The sequence below is a fragment of the Gigantopelta aegis genome, chromosome 10 (genome assembly GCF_016097555.1).
Source record: "Gigantopelta aegis isolate Gae_Host chromosome 10, Gae_host_genome, whole genome shotgun sequence".
In the NCBI taxonomy this organism is placed as follows: domain Eukaryota; kingdom Metazoa; phylum Mollusca; class Gastropoda; order Neomphalida; family Peltospiridae; genus Gigantopelta; species Gigantopelta aegis.
Genome location: NC_054708.1, coordinates 23,332,334 through 23,359,561, shown reverse-complemented (window position 1 = coordinate 23,359,561; position 27,228 = coordinate 23,332,334). Strand labels below are relative to the sequence as shown.

The window sequence follows — 27,228 nt, the reverse complement described above, 5'->3', positions numbered from 1 at the left end:
ATAGTATTTACTGAATGTAATCATGTTGATTGACTAATCTTACTTTCAGCCCCGCCTTAGAAGTATCAGGCTTAAGATCTGACATTAACCAAAGCTATTATATTGACCTATTTGTCGAGAACAGCCACTTTGATGTTACTTATTCAATAGTTCCCAACGTGATGTTCATTTGCATTTTAAAATATTTTTATAGAGCACTTGTATATGTAAAACCAAGGAAGGAAGGAAGGAAGAAAATGTTTTATTTAACGGTTATATGGCGTCGGACATATGGTTAAGGACCACACAGATATTGAGAGTGGAAACCTGCTGTCGCCACTTCATGGACTACTCTTTTCGATTAGCAGCAAGGGATCTTATATATGCACCATCCCATAGGCAGGATAACACATACCACGGCCTTTGATATACCAGTCGTGGTGCACTGGCTTGAGTGAGAAATATCCCAATGGGCCCACCGACGGGGATCGATCCCAGACCGACCGCGCATCGAGCGAGCACTTTACCACTGGGCTACGTCCCGTCCCTGTAAAATGTAAAAACAAACCCCACACATTAAATTGGACTACGCAAACGTACTTACTATTACTATAGGCGCGTAAGAACGACATCTCGAGGGGGTTGGGGGCATAATCTCTAGTGAAGGGGACAAAGTCTTTAGTGGGGGAGGGGCACACAACCAGATTTTAAACTTTATTTGTATAGAGTGGGACAAAAGTACGTACATTTTCGTCCTACAGTCTTGTAATATTAACTAGAAATGCATCAAAGTTCAAATTACTTACGGTTACACTTTGGTGTGGGGTGGCTGTACGACCCATTACTCTGACATACAGACTTGTGGTGATCATCAAGTCTGAATCCCTTGTCACAGCCGAATGTGCACTCTGTACCGTAAACGTTCTGTTGTTTGTCGCAGTATTTGGTTCCGTGAGGGGGCGTCACAAGATTGCTGCACTGAATAGCTGGAAAGAGGGTCAACTTTACGAACGTGATTACAGTTATAAGCATTATTACTTGTTACTAGCACTATTGGATCGTAGATATTTTTTTATAACTATTTAAGCTATAATGTGTTCTGAGAGTCGCGATATCTCCTTTATTTATTTTATTTCATTTCATTGTATACAAATAAATAATTCAGTTAAATTGATAGACTGATTACTTGGTTGGTTGGGTGGATGAATGGGTGACTGGCTGAATATTATAAGTAGATGTTTTAAATTTATATTTAATATGTATAAAGGTATAAAGTCCTGTGTTAATTTTAATTATCAAAATTCCCCGTTTTTTAACTGCGAAATTGGTATTAGACAAGGAGAAAGTTTATCACCGATACTTTTTTCTGTGTATTTAAATGGCTTAGAACAATATTTGTTTGAAAAAAACCTGTACTTGAATAGAGATACCAGATGATGATTTGTTAACATTAAGTAAAAATATAATTGTCCTCCTTTATGCTGATGACACCTTACTATTTGCAGATAATGTTGATGCTTAGATTATTTTGATAAGTTTTGTAAATTATGGAAATTAAACTGAATATTGACAAAACAAAAATTGTAGTATTTGGATCTGAAAGATGTAATGTAAACTTTAAAATAAATAATAATAATGTGGAGATAGTCAACCAGTGTAAATATTTAGGTATTGTATTTAAAAAACAGGAAATTTTCTTACTGCTAAAACGGCCATAATGAATCGGGCAAAAATGCAACATATTTACTTAAGGTTAGAACAAGAAATTTGAATTTACCTTTGGATTGCCAGTTGTTGCTTTTTTATCAACCAATACTTCCTATTCTTACTTATGGTTAAGAAATATGGGTTTTTAATAAATTAGATATGATAGAAAAGGTCTAGACAGATTTTCTAAAATATATATTGAATGTTAAAAGAAGTACACCCCACTATATGTTTTATGGAGAACGTGGTAGACAGCCTGTTTCAGATATAATAAGACAGCGAATTATAATGTATTGGGCTAAACTTGTATCTGATAAACAACCTAACATTTCAGTAATTATGTATAATTTACTTTTATCCGACTTGAAAAACCACGATTATGAATGGCAAAAAATATTAAAACCTCCCTAGAGGATTTGGGACATAACTATTTATGCTTATCTCAATCCATTCCTAATATAAACTGGCTTAAATCGATTAACAAACAAAGAATATCTGATCAATTTGTTAAACATTGGCACGCTTTAGAATAAAATTCCCCCAAATCTCTCTTTTATCATATTATTAAATGTAATATTAATTTAGAAAATTACCTACTCTTGTTACCTAAGCGACTATCAAAACCTATTACAAAATTGAGATTAGGTAACCATCAACTCCCTGTTGAAAAGGGCAGGTGGGAAAATAGACCACGAGAAGAAAGGAAATGTAACCAAAATGAATTGGGTGATGAATATCATTATCTTTTTATCTGTCCATTTTTTGTCGATACTCGTAAGAAATATATTAAGTCAAAATTTTATTCAGGCCAAATATTTTAAAAGTTAACGAACTGTTTAATAGTAAAAGTTTGCGTCATGTCATCTAACATGATCATTGGAGTAATAAAGTGTTTTGTTGTTGACCGACCGACCGACAGTATGATCGATCGATTGATTGATTGATTGTTTGATTGATTGATCGAGCATATGGCGTCAGACACATGGTTATGGATCACACAGATTTTGAGAGGAAACCCGCTGTCGCCACTACATGGGCTACTCTTTCCGATTAGCAGCAAGGGATCTTTTATTTGCGCTTCCCACAGGCAGGATAGCACAAACCATGGCCTTTGTTGAACCAGTTATGGATCACTGGTCGGTGCAAGTGGTTTACACCTACCCATTGAGCCTTGTGGAGCACTCACTCAGGGTTTGGAGTCGGTATCTGGATTAAAAATTCCATGCCTCGACTGGGATCCGAACCCAGTACCTACCAGCCTGTAGACCGATGGCCTAACCACGACCCCGCCGAGGCCGGTATGAGCGTAAGAGAAGAACAGACAAACCTTTACACACGAAGTCCTCGGTGCTCCATCGCTTGTTGTACTGACAGATCCCATACAACCCATGTGCTGTGGCATAGCCACGCTCACAATTGAGGTAACATATGCTGCCGAAGTTGCTTCCATCCGTACATTTAAAATTAGTGCCATGTTCTGGGGTTTCTAGTTCTGGACACGAAATTCCTGAAATAATGGAATATATTATTAGTTATTTCCTTTCTCAAAACGGCCATCCCAACCTAATCCTTTCTCAATTTTATTTATATATATACTACTCAAAAGAATTTAAGGGTCAGACGATATTTTCGACATTATTTTCTGATGTTAATTATATTAGCTAGACCATAATGTCACGCATGGTATTGTTCCATTTTGACGAAAGTGGGTCTAAGCAACCCATAAATGAATTAAAATCCACTGTCATTGACACTGTCGACTAGTTCTAATGGCGAAAACATGCTTACATTTGCACGTAAATTAGGGCGAAAGCGAAAGGTCTGCTAAGTGCCCATAACTTGCTTTTTCACAAAGCGCTTCATTTGCACGCTTTGCGTGTGTATTCCATGTTCCGAATGCTGAATTTCCGTATAATTGGAGCTTGCGTTCGTGTACGGTGCACACTCCAAATTCGACAATGGTACGACGTCAACTGACTATTGAAGATCGAGGAAGGGCTATTACTTGGCTTCAGGATGGCAATACGCAAAGAAATGTTGCTCTGAGACTTGGTGTCAGTCAGAGTGTCGTTGGCCGACTGTGGCAACGGTACCAAGCAACGAATTCTGTTCGAAATCGTCCACGTTCGGGAAGACCCCGAAGCACTACAAATAGAAAGGACCGCTACATCACCAATATGGCTCTACGTCAACGCACAACCACTGCACGCCGATTACGTGACAATCTGTGGACTGCGACTGGAACTCAGTGTCTGATCAAACCATACGCAATCGCCTGAGAGCCAATAATCTACGCTGCCGTCGCCAGGCTGTTCGACCACCACTCCTACCACGTCACAGAACGGCCAGACGTCACTGGTGCACACTTCATCTGCGGTGGCAACGTGTTCAGTGGGGTCGAGTGATGTTCACTGATGAGTCCAGGTTTAGTCTCCAGTTCAAAGACGGTCGGGTTCGTGTCTACAGACGTCCTGGGGAGCGCTTCGCTGACGTTAACGTTAGACAACGTCACCGTTTCGGTGGTGGCAGCGTCATGGTGTGGGGCGGCATCTCTATCCACCACAGGACACCCCTCTATGTGGTGGATGGCAATCTGAATGGAATCCGCTATCTGAATGAGATTAGCCGGCCGTTGGTTCTCCCAGGCCTTCAGCAGATTGGCGGCGGGGCAGTTCTGCAGGATGACAATGCCAGACCCCACCGCGCCAGGGTGGTAACGGACTTTCTCAGACAACAAGGTATCGCCAGGATGGATTGACCAGCATATTCGCCTGACTTGGCCCCAATAGAGCACGCCTGGGACGAATTAGGCAGGAGAGTTCGGGATAACCATGCCCCTCCGGCCAACCTTCTTCTTATGGCCATTCCCCAAGAGTTCTTCAGACGTCTGATCAACAGCATGAGGCAACGATGTGTCGAGTGTATTCGCGCAAGGGGTGGATTCACACACTATTAAACGAATGTTCTAATGTGTAAAATCCATTTTTGACAACCTTCAACTTTGACAGCATGTCATGTGACTTTCTTGTATACAGTGACGTTTATTTGTGGTTTTTTGTAAATATGGAACAATAAATTAAATTTTTGGTGTAGTTTACATCATCAATCTAATACACTCTGAAACTTATTTGGTTATAAATTTTTGACCCTTAAATTCTTTTGAGTAGTATATATATGTTGGATGAAATCAACAGAAAAAAAATAGTTTCACTGAGAGAATGGGGAGTTGCTAGTTGCAAATCCAACATGGTTTGTGTGTGTGTGTGCGTGTGCGTGTGCGTGTGTGTGTGTGTGTGTGTGTGTGTGTTTTGGGTTTTTTTTAATCATTCTTGTATTAGTAGAAGATGCAAATGCATTTTGTGTGAAACAGATAATGTGTTTATGTCTGAATCTAGTGTCAATGACTTTAAGTAAAAACCCTTACTGTTGCACGTTGGTGTGGGATGACTATATGACCCATTGTTCAAACACGAAGACGTATTGTGACCACTGAGTTCGAATCCCTTCTCACAGGTGAACATACACTCAGTACCGTAAATGTTCTGGTGGCTGTTACACCGTTTGCTTCCGTGAGACGGCGTCGACAAGATGTTGCACTGAGTACCTAACACAACAGCAAGCAAAGTACACTGGATAACAAAAGAAACGCAAATTGGTGTTACTATTAATTTATTTATTAGAGTAGGATCAATTGAACACAAACGATCAATTCTGTGTATATCAACCTGTAATTATCGTGAATCTCAAGGTGTCAAAACCCTTTTTTAACAAAATCAAATTTAATGTTACAGCTGAAAATTATATTTGCGTGACGGTTTCTTTTCGTATTCAGTATGGTAACCAAAACCTTCATCCTTAGTGCCAAGACGTCACCGCATTACCAGGGTTTCTGTCAGAGGGTAAAACGGGTATGGCACCATACCCAAATGTGTTTGCATATTTTTGTTTTCAGTTAACCTTTTGACAAAATTAATTACTCTTATCATTACTGTATGATTTTCTTAACCCTAACCATAAACTTAACCCATTTTCTTTCTGAGGGAGGCTCCCCATACTCCCTGTTGACTGTGGTTGCATTCAGTTCCATAGCGTCATACTCAAATATTTCTTTCTGACAGAAACACAAACAAACGCTTTATTACTTGATTGGTCGCATTACATGACATGATGAAGAAAATATTTGTCAGACATAGAAAAAAAATAATAATGTAACACTCGAGGGATATAGTAGCTTCCAGCAACACAGTTTTTAAATTTTAATAAGTTGTTTTAAAAATGATTCTTACAAACTGAGATAGATTTCTGATTACTGACATTCTTTTTTCACCCTTTATAACAAAATCAAATTTAACGTTACAGCTAAAGCAGCCTTTCATTCTCTCTATTTTTTCACTTTAAAGCTAAACTTTCTGAAATAGAAATAAACAAAGTCGACCTACCTCGACAAGAAACGTCAGACTTGGTCCACGTTCTGTTGAGGTCACACATGATGTGAGATTCACCGACTGCTGTGTACCCTGTCTCACATTCGAGGGAGCACACACTGCCAAACAACCAACTGTTGGTACATTTGAACCCAGCTCCGTGTTCAGGAAGCTCTAGAGCAGAACACGCTATTCCTAAAATGCGTTAAAACCCAAGTATTGTTATATTTTCTCAGTTATTGCAAACAAATAATTAAATACATATTCTTAAATGGGTAAAAGTTCTATTGTTCTTTTTTCCCTTTTTTATTGCAAAACAAACACACGTTATTCATTTTATTGTTAGCTTTGATTTAATATAGCAATTTATTATATACATAGCTATGAAATATATAGATCTACAGAAACCATAAAAGTGATATTCGATAAAAAGTTATATTTTCACTGTATTTTAGTTAAGTGAAAATATAGAAATCATATTTATATTTTTGGGAACAAGATTATGATTCATTTATCTCCCTTGTAACGTATTACGATCTGATTATTGATGTCAGTATTGCTTCATTGTTTTTAGTTTTATGATTAGCAGTGCATCTTATCGTATTTGAAAAAAACCTAAAGTAATTTAAACAACAGTAGTTATAAAAAAAATGGATATGAACTGCAATGTCGGTAAAACATCTAAAACTGATTGGGTACGCTGACAAATAATGGTAACATAATATCCTGTCGTAGAGTTAAAGTTTAACTTCTATAGTCCGTTCCATCCTCCTACAAAAATAAACACTATACTTCTACTGATTTTTACATAAAACACATTCAATTATTTGTATTCATCTATAAACTAATCCAGTTTGGGCTACTAACAAACATTAAAAAAGTAAAGTAAAGTTTGTTTTATTTAACGACGCCACTAGAGCACATTGATTTTTTTATCTTATCATCATCGGCTATTGGACGTCAAACATATGGTCATTCTGACACTGTTTTTTAGAGGAAACCCGCTGTCGCCACATAGGCTACTCTTTTACGACAGGCAGCAAGGGATATTTTATTTGCGCTTCCCACAGGCAGGATAGCACAAACCATGGCCTTTGTTGAACCCGTTATGGATCACTGGTCAGTGCAAGTGGTTTACACCTACCCATTGAGCCTTGCGGAGCACTCACTCAGGGTTTGGAGTCAGTATCTGGATTAAAAATCCCATGCTTCGACTGGGATCCGAACCCAGTACCTACCAGCCTGTAGACCGATGGCCTAACCACAACGCCATCGAGGCCGGTCCTAACAAACATTAGGACGACTACAAATAGCCTAACTTGAATAAATTCTCAACAAGAAACCAGATTCAGTATGTAATTTAAGTCATTAAACTATTGTATAAGTCACAAACATCTCACAATGGTAGCAAACTCAGTTTAGTCCCTTTAAATGAAGCTACTTACTGTGGCACTTTGGTGTGGGGTGGGTGTAAGACCCATTATGCAGACATTTCGACTTTTCATAGCCGTCAAGTACAAATCCTTCGTTACAACTGAACGTGCATTCGGTACCGTATTCGTTCTGGTTTTCGTTGCACTTTTTAGTTCCGAAAGGTGGTGTCATCAGACTGCTGCATCGATTGGCTGAAAAGAGGGCAACGGAAGTGAGAAATGTTTTAAATGGCTATATATTTTCAACGTACATGTATTTTTTATACACTGAGTGGGTTATTAGCAATTTCATGATTTAGTACGCTATCAAAAACATAACATGCTGCTACTTTGATTAATACTTTTTAGCTAAACTATTAATTAATTATTATATTATTATTAATGTGACCAGAACAAACACAACCTACATGCGTATACATGTATAACGATAGGAAAGAAACAGAAAAGCGGGAAAATAAAATGTTTTTCAGTGTTTATTTTAGTATATAAACTGTCTTTGGTGTTTGGTTTAAATATACCTGCACCCATTCACTCACTCTCTCTCTCTCTCTCTCTCTCTCTCTCTCTCTCTCTCTCTCTCTCTCTCTCTCTCTCTCTCTCTCTCTCTCTCTCTCTCTCTCTCTCTCTCTCTCTCTCTCTCTCTCTCTCTCTCTCTCTCTCTCTCTCACACACACACACATACACAGAGACACGCACCATCACACTACACGCATACGCATCACGAACTGAATAGCATATATTGCAGATATTTCATCAATATTATATGGTTGTGAATGTTCTAAAAAAAAAGCAAACCTACATGAAATGCGGCCACCAAGTTTAAGTCTGGTTCATATATTCTGCATTTGGAATTTCACTACACCGACTTTTCTCTAACTAACCATTAATCACTTCAGTGCTTATTATAATGATAGGAGAGAGAAAATAGGAAGGAAGGAAATGTTTTATTTAACGACGCACTTAACACATTTTATTTACGGTTATATGGCGTCAGACATATGGTTAAGGACCACACAGATATTGAGAGAGGAAGCCAGCTGTCGCCACTTCATGGGCTACTCTTTTCGATTAGCAGCAAGGGATCTTTTATATGCACCATCCCACAAAAAGGATAGTACATACCACGGCCTTTGTTACACCAGTTGTGGAGCACTGACTGGAACGAGAAATAGCCCAATGGGCCCACCGACGGGGATCGATCCTAGAGCGGCCGTGCATCAAGCGAACGCTTTACCACTGGGCTACATCCCGCCCCAAGAGAAAACAGGAAGGAAATGTTTTATTTAACCACGCACTCAACACATTTTATTTACGGTTATATGGCGTCGGTAAAAGAGAAAATAGAGACAAACGTTTGCATAAAAACTCCGTGGCGCTCCATCGCTTCGTGTCTTGACACAAGGTGTACAATCCCAGCTCCGGCGAGTAGCCCGCCTCACACTCCAGCGAACAGACACTACCGTAGTACCTCCTGTTAGTACAGCTAAACCCCGTACTGTGTGCTGGGGTTGAAAGCAATGGACACCTCACTCCTGAAATTATTGATTTAATAGATTTATTGTTTGTTTATTCCTTCTGACAACAAATTCAGTTCAATAACCTTCCGTAAATCCAGATCCCATTCTAAATGATTTTTTTTAGGTTTTTGGTTGTTTTTTGTTTATTTATTTGTTTGTTTGTTTGTTTTCTGTGGAGGGATTCAATAATCCTTCCTTAATCCTGATATCTGTTTAAATGGTTTGGGGTGGGGTAGAATTTTGGAATCGTGGTCTCTTTCAACCTAATTTGATTTATTCTTAAACGGGGCAGGGGCGTAGCGTGATCTGGACCGGGGAGGAGGGGGGGGGGGGGGGGGGTTCGAATATGAACCAAGTGGACTTTTTTCTATTTTGTTTTTGCACCACCAGAAACTCCAATGTATAAACCTGTATGTTTTAGTTGATTCCGAACCCCCCGAACCCCCCGAACCCCCCTAGACTACGCCTCTGTATGTGTATATTTGCAGACATTGTCAACAGGAACCATCGCATTATATTATAGGATACAGTCTTCCACTTTGGAAACGAGGTTATTTTTAACCCAATTTGATTTATTCTCAAATGGGGAAGGTAAAAATTGTTTTCAGACTTTTGTCCACAGGCAGTTTCTCATTTCATAACAGAGTAAAGTCTTCGAGTTTGGAATCGTCGTCGTTTTCAACCTAATCAGTTTTATTCCTAAACTGGAAAGTATCAGAAAGAAAAGAAAGAAATGTTTTATTTAAAGACGCACTCAACACATTTTATTTACGGTTATATGGCGACAGACATATGGTTAAGGACCACACAGATTTTGAGAGGAAACCCGCTGTCGCCACTACACGGGCTACTCTTTCCGATTAGCAGCAAGGGATATTTGTTTTCGCTTCCCACAGGCAGGATAGCACAAACCATGGCCTTTCTTGAACCAGTTATGGATCACTGGTCGGTGCAAGTGGTTTACACCTACCCATTGAGCCTTGCGGAGCACTCACTCAGGGTTTGGAGTCGGTATCTGGATTAAAAATCCCATGCCTCGACTGGGATCCGAACCCAGTACCTACCAGCCTGTATACCGATGGCCTAACCACGACGCCACCGAGGCCGGTCGGAAAGTATCAGAGTAAATATATTTACAAACGATGTCAACGAGAAAGATCTCATTCCAAAAAGGGAAGGAAGGAAATATTTTATTTAACGACGTACTCAACACATTTTATTTACTGTTATATGGCGTCAGGCATATGGCTCAGGACCACACAGATATTGAGAAAGGAAACCCGCTGCCGCCACTTCAAGGGCTACTCTTTTCGATTAGCAGCAAGGGATCTTTTATATGCACCATCCCACAGACAGGATAGTACATACCACGGCCTTTGATATACCAGTCGTGGTGCACTGGCTGGAACGAGAAATAGACTAATGGGCCCATCGACATTCCACAAAAGTAAACACTCTACCATTTTGGAATTGTCTTCGTTTTCAACATAATGTGCGTTATTCTTATACAGGAAAATGTCAAACATGTTTATATCAACAGCGAATGTTTTACTATACTACGTGACAGTCTCTCAGTTTGTAATTGTGGGATTTTTCAGCATAATTTGCTTGATCACTAAACGGGAAAGGGTATATTTGCAGACAATGTCCACGGAATATGTATCATTCAAATACGGGGCACAGTCTACCATTTTTGAATCGAAAGATAGATCAGGAAAACGTTCGTCGACAAAACAAATGTGAACCAAACAACAAATGAATAGCCTTATACAATAAGCGCTTAGAAATAATAAGAAAGGAAGGAAACGTTTTTATTTAACGACGCACTCAACACATTTTATTTAGGGTTATATGGCGTCAGACATATGGTTCTGGACCATATAGATATTGAGAGAGGAAACCCGCTGTCGCCACTTCATGGGCTACTCTTTTCGATTAGCAGCAAGGGATCTTTTATATGCACCATTCCACAGACAGGATAGTACATACCACGGCCTTTGTTACACCAGCTGTGAAGCACTGGCTGGGACGAGAAATTACCCAATGGGTCCACCGACGGGAATCGATCCTAAATAAGTCGCGCATTAGGCTTTATATAAAGGTACTTACTTTTGCACGATGGCGTAGCATGGCTGTATGATCCACTACTCTGACACGTTGACGTTCTGTAGCCACTGAGTTCGAAACCCTTGTCACAACTGAATGTACACTCAGTACCGTAAACGTTCTGTTTATTGTCACAGTATTTAGATCCGTGAGAAGGTGTTGTGAGGACATTGCAATGGACGACTAAAAACAACATAAAGGAAAAGAAAGAAAGAAATGTTTTATTTAACGACGCACTCAACACATTTATTTACGGTTATATGGCGTCAGACATATGGTTAAGGACCACACAGATTTTGAGAGGAAACCCGCTGTCGCCACTTCATGGGCTACTCTTTCCGATTAGCAGCAAGGGATCTTTTATTTGCGTTTCCCACCGACAGGACCCCGTCATACAAAGCGATCCTAGCCCTAAGATCACCTTAAGTGCATAGCTACCTTATGTACTAAGGTGATCTTAGTGCTAAGATCGTTTCGTGGAACGGGGCCCAGATCTGTCGCAGATCCGAGTGCTACAGTATAAATGCATTGTCTTGAGAAGGTTTCTTTGGTGTGTGTCGATCTACTTTAGTCTGGGACGGTTGTCGATCTGCTATAGATTTTAATAAAAACCAGGTGTAGTGCTTCTAGGGTCAAATTTACGAAGCCTGTTTTTCTTAAAGGCATGCATTGTAGATGTATGTGGTTACACGCGTGTAAGCCATAAACAGACTTCGTAAATTTGGCCCTTAGACTCAAAACTGTTACAATTTAATGTCATGGCGACGTCATATGAATTAAATATTTGTCTAGACTCTAAAGTTTTATAAGCACTGGTCCAAGCTTAGTTTTGTTTAATTAGCGGACTTTTAAAGGGACATTACTGAGTTTGCTGCAAGTTTTAAGATGTTATCGACTAACAGAGACTTTTTAACGATTGTAATTACATATCAAATATATTTTTCTGCATAAAATATTAGTGGCTATATATTAAACGTGTTTCTGATCGTTCTAATCTTTGTACTAGGTTAAATTTCATTTTACTTCTTAAATGTGTACATTGATTTAACTGACACTCCGGAAATTCCTTCATATTTTGTTTTACCACTATGGTTTATTACACCACCTAAAATTGTTTGATCTGACGCATCTGAAATCAGACCGTACATATGTTGTTGTTTATAAACAGTTTTTCATGGAAATCCAAGACAAGTACCGTGATTACATTCCTGTGTATACAAATGGATCACGGGATGGGAATTCTGTGGCTTGTGCTACAGTTTTTCCATCAGACACAATAATTTGCATGAGATTGCCTGACTCAGCATCAATTTTTAGTGTTGAAGTTTGGGCACTCATTACAGCTTTAGATGAAATCAAAGATTCGATTGCATCCACGTTTATTATTTTTACCGACTCACTTTCGTGTCTCCAAGCTTTACGCAATATGAAGCTAGACAATTGGGATGGTGATACGAAAGTGCGTCTTTTTATCCATTGCGAATAAAGACATTGTATTTTGTTCGGTGCCGAGCCATTTTGGCATCAGGGGTAATGACAGAGCAGATGCAGCTGGCATCAGACTAGAGTTATCCACCCATTTGGTTCTTTAAAATACGGAACCGAATGCGAGAACATATAGTTTTCTTGTTGTGTGATTAATGGCTGGGGAGCTGCTTTGTATGCTGAAATGTTACACTGGGTTTGACAGGGAAGAGGATGCAGTTAGTGAATATGTGCACTTGGTTTACACTGGATACTGCATACTGTCCCCCACAGTCATGCAACATTTGCATAAAATGCACCGAAATAGGTGTGATTCGGTCCCTTAGCCCACGTGTGTTCGTTTACATTGATATAATGTGAAAAAGAGCTGGACAACAGGGGTCGTCCTTTTGAGTATTCATTGACCCCAGGCAAGTAAGGTTTCTTGTGAAATACCAATGGCCTGGTGAAATTAATAAAAGTGCTACAGCCGCTGGGGCTATATGAAAGAAAGAAATGTTTTATTTAACGACGCACTCAACACATTTTATTTACGGTTATATGGCGTCAGACATATGGTTAAGGACCACACATATTTTGAGAGGAAACCCGCTGTCGCCACTTCATGGGCTACTCTTTCCGATTAGCAGCAAGGGATCTTTTATTTGCTCTTCCCACAGGCAGGATAGCACAAACCATGGCCTTTGTTCAACCTGTTATGGATCACTGGTCGGTGCAAGTGGTTTACACCTACCCATTGAGCCTTGCGGAGCACTCACTCAGGTTTGGAGTCGGCATCTGGATTAAAAATCCCATGCCTCGACTGGGATCCGAACCCAGTACCTACCAGCCTGTTGACCGATGGCCTAACCACGACGCCACCGAGGCCGGTCTGGGGCTATATGAGAAAACATAATGTAATTAATTGTGGTCTGAGGCCAGCTGCCAAGTCTGCTTTGGATTTGTCTCGTGCCAGTGTTGGTGTGCCGTATACTGATTTTAAATATAGTATTAACCAATTTATCTTTTCGACGTGGCAACATGATTTGGACGGTGCGGTTGCGAACAAGCTTCATGCTATTAAGCCAGTCTTGGGAGAGTGGCAGTTCTCCTATAGACAGTGTAGGAAGGATGAAATAGTCTTGTGTCGTGCTCACATCAGTCATGCATATTTGACCCATTCATTTATCTTAAAGAAAGATCTTCCACCTCAATGTGAGCACTGTCAGTGTACTCTGACGGTGAGGAATATTTTGGTGGAATGTAAGCATATTAAAGAAACTCGAAAAGATATACTTGGTCAACGTAATGTGATGGAATCATTACGATTCCATCCAGAATTTGTATTTTTGCACATTTCTTTACATTGTGTTTTTATTTGACTCTTGAATTTTTATACTGATGTTGATCATCACTTCATGTTTTGAATTACCATAGTTTGACACCCAATAGCCGATGTATTTTTCGTGCTGGGGTGTCGTTAAACATTCATTCATTCATTCATTCATTCATTCTTAAATGTTTTTTTCGTACGTACGAAATTATTTGAAGACAAAATCCAGCTTGGGCTTCTTACAATTATTAAGACGACCAGAAACACATTGAATATACAGACACTAATATTCTAAACAAGAAAATATATTTAATACGTAAGTTTAATCGTAGAAATATTTTATTAGTCGAAAACATCTTACAATGCAGCAAACTCAGGAATGTCCCTTTAATTGTGAAAGATAATAACTCCAGCACTAGATACATAGTATTATATATATATATTTTGATAAATCACAGCACTTACTGTTGCAGGTAGGCGTGGAATGGTCAAAGTTACCGCTGCGTTGACAAGAAGACTTTTCGTAGCCTCTAAGTTTGTAGCCCGTGTCACAGGAGAATTCACAGTCAGTACCATAAATATTGTTATCGTTGTCACAGCTTTTACTTCCGTGATTAGGAGTCCCAAGACTTTTGCATTTAATGACTAAAATATATAAAGAGATAAAGAGAAGAAGCTTTAAAATTAAATAGAACTACATTTATCGCGGCGGATTAATCATCGTTCAGGATTGTCGGGTGTGGGCGTACCTTTAATAACTGATTTATCACAAAATATATCGGTGAATGTCATTATCTAAATAATGGACCGATCATCGCCCCAAAATAAACTGCTCTGTGTTCAATTGCAGTGCAAAGGACAAGCATCTATAATATATAAGCAAGGCAAGTTTTACGTTTTCCAGTGGTTCTGACCGTTTCTCCTCTTTTGATCTGTACTGCCGGCGGACTTCTTTGTACTTGCCCGATTCAGCATTTCTTCTTTTTTTTTGCGCTCAGGTTCAGTCAACTACTGTACACATGTCGTGCTAAATATTGCGTACAAAGATGAATTCCATAAATCCAACAGCAATGGAAGCCGCCATCTTTTTCACTTAACATAGTAGTGGCTATGGGCTAGCGATCTAGACGGTGGTCATAGTTTAGAGTAAATTCCAATGTCATGACACCACACCACATGTAAACGTACTTGTTCTAAGCTTGGGTTACATCTAGTAAGAATATAAAATATAAAATCTCAATAATATAGAATAAACATTAAAGCCGCTGATCGTAGTTTGAGCTGATACAAAGAACAGGACCACCAAAAACACACACACTGAATTTGCCAAAATTGATAAGTTAAAGGGACATTTCTGAGTTTGCTGCAATTTTTAAGATATTATCGACTAACAGAGACTTTTGAACTATTGTAATTACACACCAAATAAATTTTTCTGCATAAAATATTAGTAGCTGTATATTAAACGTGTTTCTGATCGTTCTAATATTTGTACTAGGTTAAATTTCATTGTATTTCCTAAAAAAAAAAAAAAAAAATTGTACGTACGAAATTATTTGAAGACAAAATCCAGTTTGGGCGTCTTATAAATATTAAGACGACCAGAAACACATTGAATATACAGACACTGATATTCTAAACAAGATAATATATTTAATATGCAAGTTTAATCGTAGAAATATTTTATTAGTCGGAAACATCTTACAATACAGCAAACTCAGGAATGTCCCTTTAATCAAAAACATATTTAGGTAATAAATAAATCTTAATGTTCGGTCATTTGCAGCTTACTGCATTAATACCATAGAAGAAAACAGATATTTTTTATTCAGTTAATTTGAAGAGCCTTACCTTTAATATTTACATATTCCACACAGTAATCAGTTGCTCCTTGTGCATCTGTAGCCTTGTATGTTATTGTGTGTCTCCCTTCGTAAAATTTGCTACCGGATTCTGGTCCCCCAACTTGTGTTATTCTAGAAATACAGAATCAAATCAATACAACCGACTATGTGTCATTAAAATATTCTCAAAATTATAAAATCTAAATTATAATCATCATGATCATCAATATTATATATTTATTCATTCGTTGTTTAGTAGTAGTAGTAGTAGTAGTAGTAGTAGTAGTAATAGTAGTAGTAGTAGTAATAGTAGTAGTAATAGTAGTAATAGTAGTAGTAATAGTAGTAGTAGTAGTAGTAATAGTAGCAGCAGTAGTAGTAGTAGTAGTAGTAATAGTAGTAGTAGTAGTAGCAGCAGTAGTAGTAGTAGTAATAGTAGTAGTAGTAGTAGTAGTAGTAGTAGTAATAGTAGTAGCAGTAGCAGCAGCAGTAGTAGTAGTAGTAGTAGCTGCAGCAGCAGCAGCAGCAGCGTCAGTAGCAGTTGTAGTAGTAGTAGTAGTAGTAGTAGTAGTAGTAGTAATAGTAGCAGCAGCAGCAGTAGTAGTCAATGACAATGACCCTTATTCTCATAAACCGTAAGCTTACAGTGTAGAGAGGAAGGAAATACATATATATCTTTATCATTCTTTTCATTTGCGACAGTTGTAAACAATGTCAGTAACGTGGGTTGAATGTCACTATATTTGGCAGCAGTAGACTCGTTAACTAGAAGAACAAGGGCGTGACTTCACTAATGATAGGTTTAGCGCTGAGGTTTAGTCCAGGAGCTAGGTTGATTTATCAATGTCGGAGAGTCAGGAAGGTTTGAACATTGATTCCTATGTAACAATATGTGTAGGTTTCAGATCTGCAACTCTTACCTGCCTAAACCTCTACGTTAATTGGGAATTTGCATACATTTGATGGTACGTCAAAGTAACCTTTTTTTTCGATCTGCTGCTACTCAAAAACAACAGTCAACGGGACGGACACCAAATTTCAGTTATAGGAGAGATTAAACTCTTTAAAAATGTGTGTGTGTGTGTGTGTGTGTGTGTGTGTGTGTGTGTGTGTGTGTGTGACGCTTAATTTCCAAACTTTCAATTTTAATTTGATGTATTTTCATAAGTTAATTTGACCTATATTTTCAAGGTCAAATGAAGGTAATTTTTTCTGAATATATAATATGTTGTAAATGACACAAAACATTGCTTTCGTTTAATTCTTTCCGAAATGGCCTAATATTGATCAATAATGTTCATATTATTACTTTGGTTTGTAGATATATCCATTACACATTTAGTAGAGGTGCTTCCTGATTGAAATTTCAGGGGCAGATCCATAATTTAACGAAAGGGGGAGATGTTTAGGAAAAGGTTACGTCCACATTATTTTTGGGACATGGTTTATTAGAAATGGGTATCCTTGCTTACTGAGATCTATACAGGGTATGTTTTATGGTGAGGTTAGGTGCAGTTTATGGAGAGGGTAGGTACCCGTGCAAAGGTGACCTTTAACGATCAGATCGGGGGTCATTTAAGCCCATTTAGGGTCAAATTAGGGAAAATTAAGTTTGTTAATTTTTCACAACTTTGAGGGTAGGGCTTTGTACAAATATGTTACATACGGTTCACTCTTTATAGATATGATTACATTAGATAATTACAGTGTTCATGCAAACTATGGGGAATCTTGATATTGAAATCAATTTATCTCGAAACATTAATGGTGGTAGCACTTTGCCAAACGTGAGTACCCATGATTACTCAGATCTGTGCAGGGTAACGTTTATGTTGAGGATAGGTACCCACACTAAATTGACCCTTTATTGATACCTATATAGAGTATGGTTTATGGTAAAGGTAAGTACTTGTGCCATTTTGACCTTTAGGGTGTCATTTTAGAAACTAGTTGAGGTCAAAATCGAGGGTGGGGGGTTTATCTGTAAGTCTAGGTTTCCTGAAAGTGCTATTAAAGGTTTACTTTTGATTATTAAATGTATCTAATTGGTCAGTATAATCTGCATGTTCACCGGGAAATCTGGAGTTAAAAATCCATTTGTTTTACAATAATATTAAGTTTGTGCAATACATTCTACTAGATACTTTATATATATAACTGGCTCTACAATACATATAAACTGGCAGGCTGTTATAATTTGCATTGGTATAGCAGTTATAAAAATAAACCTGTGCATTAGCTGGAAATGTGCATGTTGTTAATTGTATGTCAAAATTGTTTCCTCTGTCAGCCGCTTCCCAAAAACAAAGATATACTCGCTAAATTCATTTTTTCTCAACCTGAATAAAGTAAAATTATATTTTTAAGTTATTTTTATGAATAAAAATATGAAATATAAATTTATATATGTTTTGTTTAATCTTTGGTTTATGCTTCATATAATATTATTGGGAATTTAAAATAGATCCCATCTTTCTTTCTAAACGATTGGCCAAAACAAAATTAGGCATGTTAGAAATGGGGACACGTGCTTAATGCTATATATAGGGTAAGGTTTACAGAGGGTAGGTACCCCATCATATTAAGATCGTTTAAAGTCACTTGGCACAAATTAGGGATAAGTATTATTATTATTATTTTATTTATTTTTTGGGGGGGAGGGGTTGAATAGCATCAATATTTAAGATATAATATTATTTAATTAAAGATAATATCACTGTTATTCTAGCAACAATTAAAATGGTATGTTTTATTCGGTTTCTGTGATTAAACGTATCCCTCAGCATGAACAATTGCCATATAACCAGCTTCATATTATGATTGATATATAGCAGCACTGGACTGTAGTACATGTGTATTCTGAAATACATATCTGCCTTGTTTTGCTACATTCAAATTATTTTTCTAACCTTTTAAGCAGGAGGTAGACCACTATCAAATTATGGAATGCTTAGAAAGTATGTTTAGAAATTAGCTCTTTCGAAATGTAGCCGAGGCATTCTTGATAGGTGGAAACACCTCCAGAGCCTTCTCTCCTTCATAGTTTTATCAATGACTCCATATCACCATACAAATTATCAACTGGTTCAGGAAATCCACAATGTCCATTGCGATCAGTGACATCAGTGTGTTTCAAGTGGAGTGTGCCCTGCCCAGTACTTGATGATAACCCAAATGGTATCATAGCTTCGTCCCTAGGGTGACCAAAATAGCAAACCATTAATAACGTTATGTGTATGTCTGCATTCAACCAGAACTCAAGAATATGATCCATGCTTAGAGAAAAAAAATTGTATGTATGTCATTGTAGCTGCGTCATAATTTTCTATCTGGCTGAATGTGCCATTTTTGTATCCTCAACCATCTCCAATTATGAGTCCATACTTACAAACTAATGCAATCCCATGTTCCATAGAATATTGAATAAAAAACTAAATTTGTTACTCTGATCCTACATGTTAAACTTGTGGCAAGGGAATGTTTATGTATAGAGTGATAACATGTAGACTGACATTTTTTTCTTACCTTACATGTTTGATGGATATGCTCTGATCTATGCATTAAACAAACCAATTGCAAACATATTTGTCAACATAGTTTTGAGAAATATTGATCGTTCCACCAGAGAAGATGATATCATCTTTCACACTCATATTGCGAAACACTACACAAAGCCACCAACAAAAATCTAAGGAGTAGGAAAGAGAAAGGTAAATTTTGCAGAATTATAGATGTGACATTCATTTGGCACAAGTGTAGTTCCAATGTTTCATTAATTAATAATGAAACCAACAGTGTCCTTGCCATTCTAAAAGAGTAGAACTGTTGTGGACCTCCTGAATCCGCTGAGGTATATGTATGTTGCATGTATAAAGCTACTGAGAATCAGATTCGGGTATTGATAGTCAGGTTAAGCATATTTTTTAAAAAGCCACAGGTTCTGAAATACTTCTATTTAGCAAGGATGCTACTGAGCTATATGTGGGAAGACCTAGAATATCCAACCATACATATTAGTACATGAAAAGATTCTAGCAATCGATAGGGATCTAAAACCTACATTAAGATTTTTGAGGAAGGATATGTCACACGAAATGAATATTGTCAAATAAACACGTTTTATTCCAGATTCCCTATAGTGTACATGAATATTGCAAAATATACTGATTTATTAGTCATAATCAAGAGTAAACCTTAAATAACACTTTTTAGAAAAGACTTATTCATAGATAAAACAATGTAAAACAAAAATATATATTTTCACTTTCACTGACCTCTAAAATGAACCCTAAAGTGACATTTAAATGTCATAATGGTGTAAGAACATATCTATTACCTTAAACAGATATCAATAAAGGTAAATTTGCGTGAGTACTTACCCTCTCCATAAACCCTACCCTGTATACACCTCAATAAGCATGGGTACCCATTTCTCTCTGGTAATAACCTCTCTCTCTCTCTCTCTCTCTATCTCTCTCTCTCTCTCTCTCTCTCTCTCTCTCTCTCTCTCTCTCTCTCTCTCTCTCTCTCTCTCTCTCTCTCTCTCTATATATATATATATATATATATATATATATATATATATATATATATATATATTTGTGGAGGACATACTCTCTGGCATATAATTTTTTCTAACTGATATAATTTCTTTAAAACAAATATACTTTTACTGTTGAACAATTCATTATATGATAAAATATTAGGATGTTTTCTATATTTCTCTGGTATATTTTTTCTCACACTTAATAATATAGAATCTGTACATTTAAATATATAATGAAATTTGTCTCCAATCTCGTCAAGATTACATATATGACATATTCTGTTTTCTCTGAGACTATTATATCATCTTCCTGTTTCAGTTGGAAGTTTCATATACTACATGTTCTACATTTGCCAAGTACATTTACATTCTTTTTGGGACAACTTAGTAAGATAACTTTCCAAATGCAATACATTTTTAAACATTTTATAATTATTACCCTTAGGAGACATTTTCATTTAATTTTTCCATTTTTGTAAAAATTTATTATGTAATACCTGGAATACCGATTCACGTAACCATTCAACATCGATAAAATTGTGATATATCCAAATATTTGTCAATCCACATTCATTTAGGATATTTTTAACAAATTTGTTCCATGGCGAATCAATAGCATACATTAAATACTACAACCGTGCTGATATCTTATTTGCATTGGTACATATCAAATTCCCCCCAAAAGTAACCATTATAACTTTTATGGAAATAGAAAGGATAGTAGTAGTAGTTGTTGTTGTTGTAGAAGTAGTAGTAGTCATAGTAGAAGTAGAAGTAGAAGTAGAATTAGTAGTAGTAGTCGTAGTAGTAGTAGTAGTAGTAGAAGTAGTGGTAGTGGTGGTAGTAGTAGTAGTAGGCTAGTGGTGGTGGTAATAGTAGTAGTGGTAGTAGTAGTAGTAGTGGTAGTGGTAGTAGTAGTAGTAGTAGTAGTGGTGGTGGTGGTGGTGGTGGTGGTGGTGGTGGTGGTGGTGTCGGTAGTAGTGGTAGTAATGTCATATTTATCAATAAATAAATAAATAAATAAAAACAGGTAGTGGTGGTGGTGTTGGTAGTAGTGGTAGTAATGTCATATTTATCAATAAATAAATAAATAAATAAATAAAAACAAAATCAAACAAAACAAAATTAAACAAAACAAATCCATCGATAACAGTACAAGTCGTTACTTACGTGACACCCTGTTTGTCGTCTCTCCATCCGGGTTTCTCCAGTTTAACTACCACGTGATCTTTAAAGTAATCGGCCACAAAGCTACTGTCGGCATTACATTCAATAGTTGGTCTAGGGTTGACTGAAAAAAATGTAAAACAACATCACACCTTTTTCGTATTTTGTCTTTTTCTACATTTTGCGACGAACGCATGCAAATACCTAAAGTAGTGTCGGAAATAGAATAAAATTGATTTTTGTAAATTATTTCTTTCATATTAAACTGACAAGTAAATATTTTGTAAATACCTATTTAATGATACTCTACCTAATTTAGCATTTACTTGTTTGGGCTCTCATTGATGTACAAGGTGGTGTTTACTCTTGAAATTGAAATAAAGATGTCAGTAAACAGGACAGTTGTGACCTTCATTGGAACAGACTATAACACATTTTGATGACATGACATTGTGTCAATTTCATTTACCCGCAAACAAACTTTTAATTTAAAACTGCAAGTTAACTGATTATTTGGAATAATATTGCAGCATACATTATTAATTATGACCAGCATATTTAGTGAATATAAATTCAATATAAGTACATTAGAAATTTACACAATCTTGCAACCACTTAAAGGTGCTATATCACAAGTTATATGTGAGCATCTGTTTATGATAAAGATTTTCCAATAAAAATGTATTTCTATTAGTAAAATTATTTCCTATAATCATTTACGGGTATACAGTTAAAGGTGTAGTCTTTAAATGTTAAAAGCGAAATTTAATAAAAACATGATTTGCATTAGCTGTCATTATGCAACTTTGAGATAGCACCTTTAATACCGGTATAATATATCACAATCTTAGAATGGTTCTCGACAGTCTTACTCAGAAGTTACTTATAAATGTTGTGACGGAACATGCTCTTATCTTTTCGCCTGTGGCGATGTTAATTGTTTTAGAGGGCCGTGTGCAGCTTGGTTGCGTAATACCCCCGCGCGACGGTGGTAGAGCTGCGTCCCAATACACACCAAGACCAGGTGTGGAGGCCATGTGGCCAGTAGTTACGTAATACCTCCGGGAGTTCTGTTTTACGACCGTGGGTTCTAGCGAACTAGGCGTCGGTCTGTCTGGCCATCTAAGAGAAAATACCGTCTCTGGGAGTTGGGGCAATATCACATGATAGGTGAGGTACCGCGTTGTGCCCCCAGGCGATATTCGCTGTCTCTGAGATTTTTGAATAAATAGATAGGATTTTAGAGATATCGGAGAGAAACATTGGAAGGCTCCCGGGGAACGTAGTCCGACTGGACTGGTAAATATATTGTTCTGCTCTGTTGTATAACCTTGATGTGATTGATGTGACTTTAAATATTTTAATACTGTATTATACCAATATTATTTAGACAGTGTCTCCGGTAATCTGACGAAGTAAATTGTAGGCTTCACTGTTCTATAATATTAAAGCTTAGCCAGTCATCCTAGAGGACCTAGGTAAACTGTAGGTTATTGTCTTTATTGTGATATGTACCAGTATTAATTCTGTATTACAAGGTTACTGAATGAGTAGTTAAGGGTTAATTAAAAATTAACCAGTTAGGAATAGAGTTGTAATTCCTATATTAATTAAGTTCCCCTGGCAGCGCATCTCAATTATCACACGTGTGTGTGTGTAACACGGTGCAGTGATTGGAATATTGTGTAAACTAGACACCTAGTGATTAACTAATTAAGTGATTAGTTCTGGGTTGTTATTATTTGTTGTTGTTAATTAACTACTGCGGCAAGTATGTTTGTCAGCGTAGTGTTAATACAGATTCCAAAGTGTATTGTGTTTTGTTGTGTTTTCTAGTGAACTAAACGTGCTACATATATATATTTATATTAAGATCTTATCTCTGATATACCTAGAGCCGAGCCACTCGGGTATTAGACTGCCCAATACAGATAGATCTAATAGATATACCGTTAGAAGAGATATTTGGATAATCGTGTTTTATTCAGTTACGGGTATTCTAGGATCCCCGTGACAAATGTCTACAAATATTTTGTTTTGGAGAGGGATAGGGATAAACCATCATTAGAAACAGTCTCTCACATATTGTAACAATAATGAAATTGACACGATGACTAAAATGTGTTATAGTCTGTTCAAATAAAGTGCACAAATCACCTGTTTACTGACATCTTTCTTTTGATTTCAAGAGTAATAACCACTTTGTACATCAATGAGAGCAAAAACAAGTAAATGCTAAATTAGGTAGACTATCATTAAATAGATATTTACAAAATATTTATTTGTCTGATTAATATGTAAGAAATAATCGACAAAAATCATTTTTATTCTATTTCCGACAGTACTATAGACATAACTACAAACGTGGTTGTTTACGGTAGTAGATTTAATAAAAATTGATTTACTGTGAGCCAATTACATTGTATTAACATCCACTTTTGAGTCTTCATTTTGCTCACTGTGCAAACTATAACTTCTATTAACATTATTCAAAAGTTATATACCGTAAAACCTCGAATAGAAGCTTAGCCTCTATTAAGGGTGTATACCACCAAATCAAATCCCATAGACGACAATAGTGCTAACTTTGATTCAAACTCCATTCAGAGCCATGTGATTGTTGTCAAGGTCAAGTTCATTGTGAACTTGCATGGTCGAGTGACGGCTAATTAATCAACCAGTATAGTTTAATTAAATAAAATAACAAAATCATAATATGTTTTATTATGCACTGAATATGTGCTATAGGATGTATACTATCAAATCAAATCCCATAGACGACAATAGTAACATATGTGGCTAAAACTCCTACCTTCAGCGACATAAACACCACGGATATAAATACTACCACCCCTCACACTTAAAGTGAATCAGAAAAAATGGGGGAGGGGGGGGGTCAAGCTGCTCATTTCTGAGATAACGGGTATCGGCTATGACTACCCTAGTTCCGCACAAAATTCGAGTACTTTTTTCGACAGGTACCCCATACATGTTTCAAGCACAAGGCTACTTGACAGAGTGGTACTAGATGAAATAAAATTGCATGCATTTTTCGACCAGATGAAAAACAAATTTTACAACCAACACACTCACATTTATCACCAATCACAGGATTTTTGGTGTTCACTTCTCTATCAAAAGTTAGGTGCACCTCGAATTTTGACCCAGCCGGAAGTTATTTGGTTTAGTACTACCTATACTGATAACATACATTTTTCAAAACATGTCCAGCTATGTGTTTTTATGACAACCAGGATCTGGTGTATTCTGACATAAACTGACAACCTCACTGAAAGTGTTATTTCTACAATGCAACCTAATATAATGTACACCTCATAAGGCATATATATTGCATACAGTTTTGTACAAATGCAATATGTCATATTAAACAACAAAATGTTTTAAAATAAAACTCCTGAAGATATTTACTTTCAGTTGGGTGTGTGTACTTAGGTATATATGTACAGACAACAAAGATAGTCAGAGTACCTATACCCTTTTAAAAAATTCTATTTAAACACACGCACTTGACTGACCCCTAGATTATTAAGATCTTAACAGGCACATCAAAGAAATATCAGTATTAAAAAAAATGCACTGTCTGAGAAAGGAAACACCAACATGACTGTACCTGTATCAAGTAATGACTTAATGTTCTGAACATTAAGTGTTGGGAGGAAATCCTGTATGCTGGGTGTGGGTATCTTCAAGTTACCAGGTGTGGGAATTTCAAAGCCATCGGCCATGCTGATTTTCATAATGAACCATCAAAACCATTGGTAGCCACCAATATTCCTGACTATATTTTATTTATAGCCTACTGTAGTTGGAAGTTTTAATATTTGTGATATCTGGAATTATCATCCAACTTTCACACATTTAACAGGCGGTGCTATGGAATTTGGAATGTCCCATAGGATTAAGCCAAAGAGAAAAGGTGCACGGTTTTGTGAAGGAAATTAGGGTCGAGTCGGGTATGTTTTGAACATGCTCATATGCCATTAGAGATTCGAGCATGTCTGTCCCGAGGCCGAGCTCCGAATAGCTGGAAATCTGTCTCGGGACAGAAGGAAATTAGGTGCAATTTTGAACGGTCAGCCAAAAGGAAAAAAAGGGGAGCTACATATAGCTTTGGTAGATTAGTGCGCCGTGAGTAGTTGGGGTTTTTTTTAGGGGGGGGGGGGGGTTAATGCAGCAAGGGATCTTTTATATGCACTTTCTCACCCTCACAACTGGGTCGTGGCCTCAAAGCTGTAGTGACTGGGTCGTGGCCTCGAAGCTGTAGTGCTAAACGGTTTAATTCTGGACTCGAGCTCTGGTAATGGGACAATCGAACGCCTCATCATTTTTCGTGACAATTTCTGGATTATTTTCAATTACTATAGGGAAATAGGCAGCTAACACCTCTTTGACAATGTTTCGTCTGACAAGGGAGCATAGGTGGTAAAGCGCTCGGCTGTCGTCGACACATGCGTATTTCACTAAAGTCACAGCGTTAGGTTGGTTACTAGGGATGACAATATACGTAATATTGTCATCGGGGTCACTTTCATACTTCGATTTCTTTTATTCCGTTGCTCTAATAAAGCCAGCATAGCGGGCACGGTGGTGTAACCGAACAAACGGAGAGATCGCTGCCTTCTTTGTCAATTAAGAACTAATTAAGCTATCGAGGACACATTAATCCTACTTTTACCAGTCCTCAGTCCTCACAGGTCACGTGACTAGTTGTATTTGGTCACAATCATCGTCTGCTAGTTCGATGAAACCATTTAATACATTGTTCAATCTCACATGTGAACTGTTACAGTAATTACAAACTGAGACACAAATATGATAGTTAATAAACGTTTTGGCCGGGACCGGCCATTCATATCGTTACAAACGATATACCGACTTAAGCAAGTTCGACACAACGGTGCTCAACTGTACCATATAAATTATGAATTTTGATTTGATTTTTCTAAGACATTGATTCACTTGGTGTAAGACATTACAACCTATTCTTTTTATTTAATTAAAATAAAAAGAGTGAAATGAACATACACGTTTTCTCCACGTGCTGTGAAGTTTTAACCGCTCCTTTTTCCACTGGAAAACAAAACAGATGTGATTGAATGCATGTGGCATTATGATGACCAGAAACTGGAAACAAAATGTTACTTCTCAAAAAGGATTTTAACTTGCAAAATGGTTAAGATAGTTAGATACCGTATACATTGTAAATAGAGAATAATACATGAGTGGCCGTTAGATACCATTTATCTTACAACGAGTTGTTTTAAAATGTATCTAACGAGCGAAAGCGAGTTTGATGCGTTTTCAAACAACGAGTTGTAAGATAAATGGTATCTAACGGACACGAAACTATTATTCTATTTCTTACATATCCTCTAAACAAAACTGGTTTTAAGCAAATTTTAACATCTTTTTCGACTAAAGTTATTTACACCCTTGCACATAAGCATCACAGACAAATGATTGTCAGGTTAACTATACGTCACAGTGTAATTTATTTCGATCGTGCTGTTGTTTTTATAGGATGTTTGGCAATGGTCACCTGGTCATCACCTAGGAGCAGCCAGTCGTATGTCTTGAAATTGTTAGCAAGTGTAAACAAGTATGTGTTATAAAACATACCAAATGATGTTCTCACCAACGCGTGTGCACGAAACGTAATTAAAGAGGTGTGTGGCATCGATGACAAT

General features: G+C 37.1%; 1 protein-coding gene across 1 annotated transcript in view; it reads right to left on the bottom strand.

The window, feature by feature from the left end:
* Window positions 1-777: 777 nt before the first annotated feature.
* The window catches only part of LOC121383539 (P-selectin-like), a 37,325-nt gene continuing 10,874 nt past the window's right edge, over window positions 778-27,228 (bottom strand). The window contains exons 3-12 of the mRNA XM_041513626.1: window positions 21,524-21,644; window positions 15,815-15,939; window positions 14,429-14,608; window positions 11,170-11,349; window positions 8,896-9,075; window positions 7,556-7,735; window positions 6,126-6,305; window positions 5,111-5,290; window positions 3,014-3,193; window positions 778-965 (exon numbers count right to left, since the gene is read on the bottom strand). Of these exons, the coding sequence (XP_041369560.1) occupies window positions 778-965; window positions 3,014-3,193; window positions 5,111-5,290; window positions 6,126-6,305; window positions 7,556-7,735; window positions 8,896-9,075; window positions 11,170-11,349; window positions 14,429-14,608; window positions 15,815-15,939; window positions 21,524-21,644 (1,694 nt within the window). The remainder of the gene's footprint in view (window positions 966-3,013; window positions 3,194-5,110; window positions 5,291-6,125; window positions 6,306-7,555; window positions 7,736-8,895; window positions 9,076-11,169; window positions 11,350-14,428; window positions 14,609-15,814; window positions 15,940-21,523; window positions 21,645-27,228) is intronic.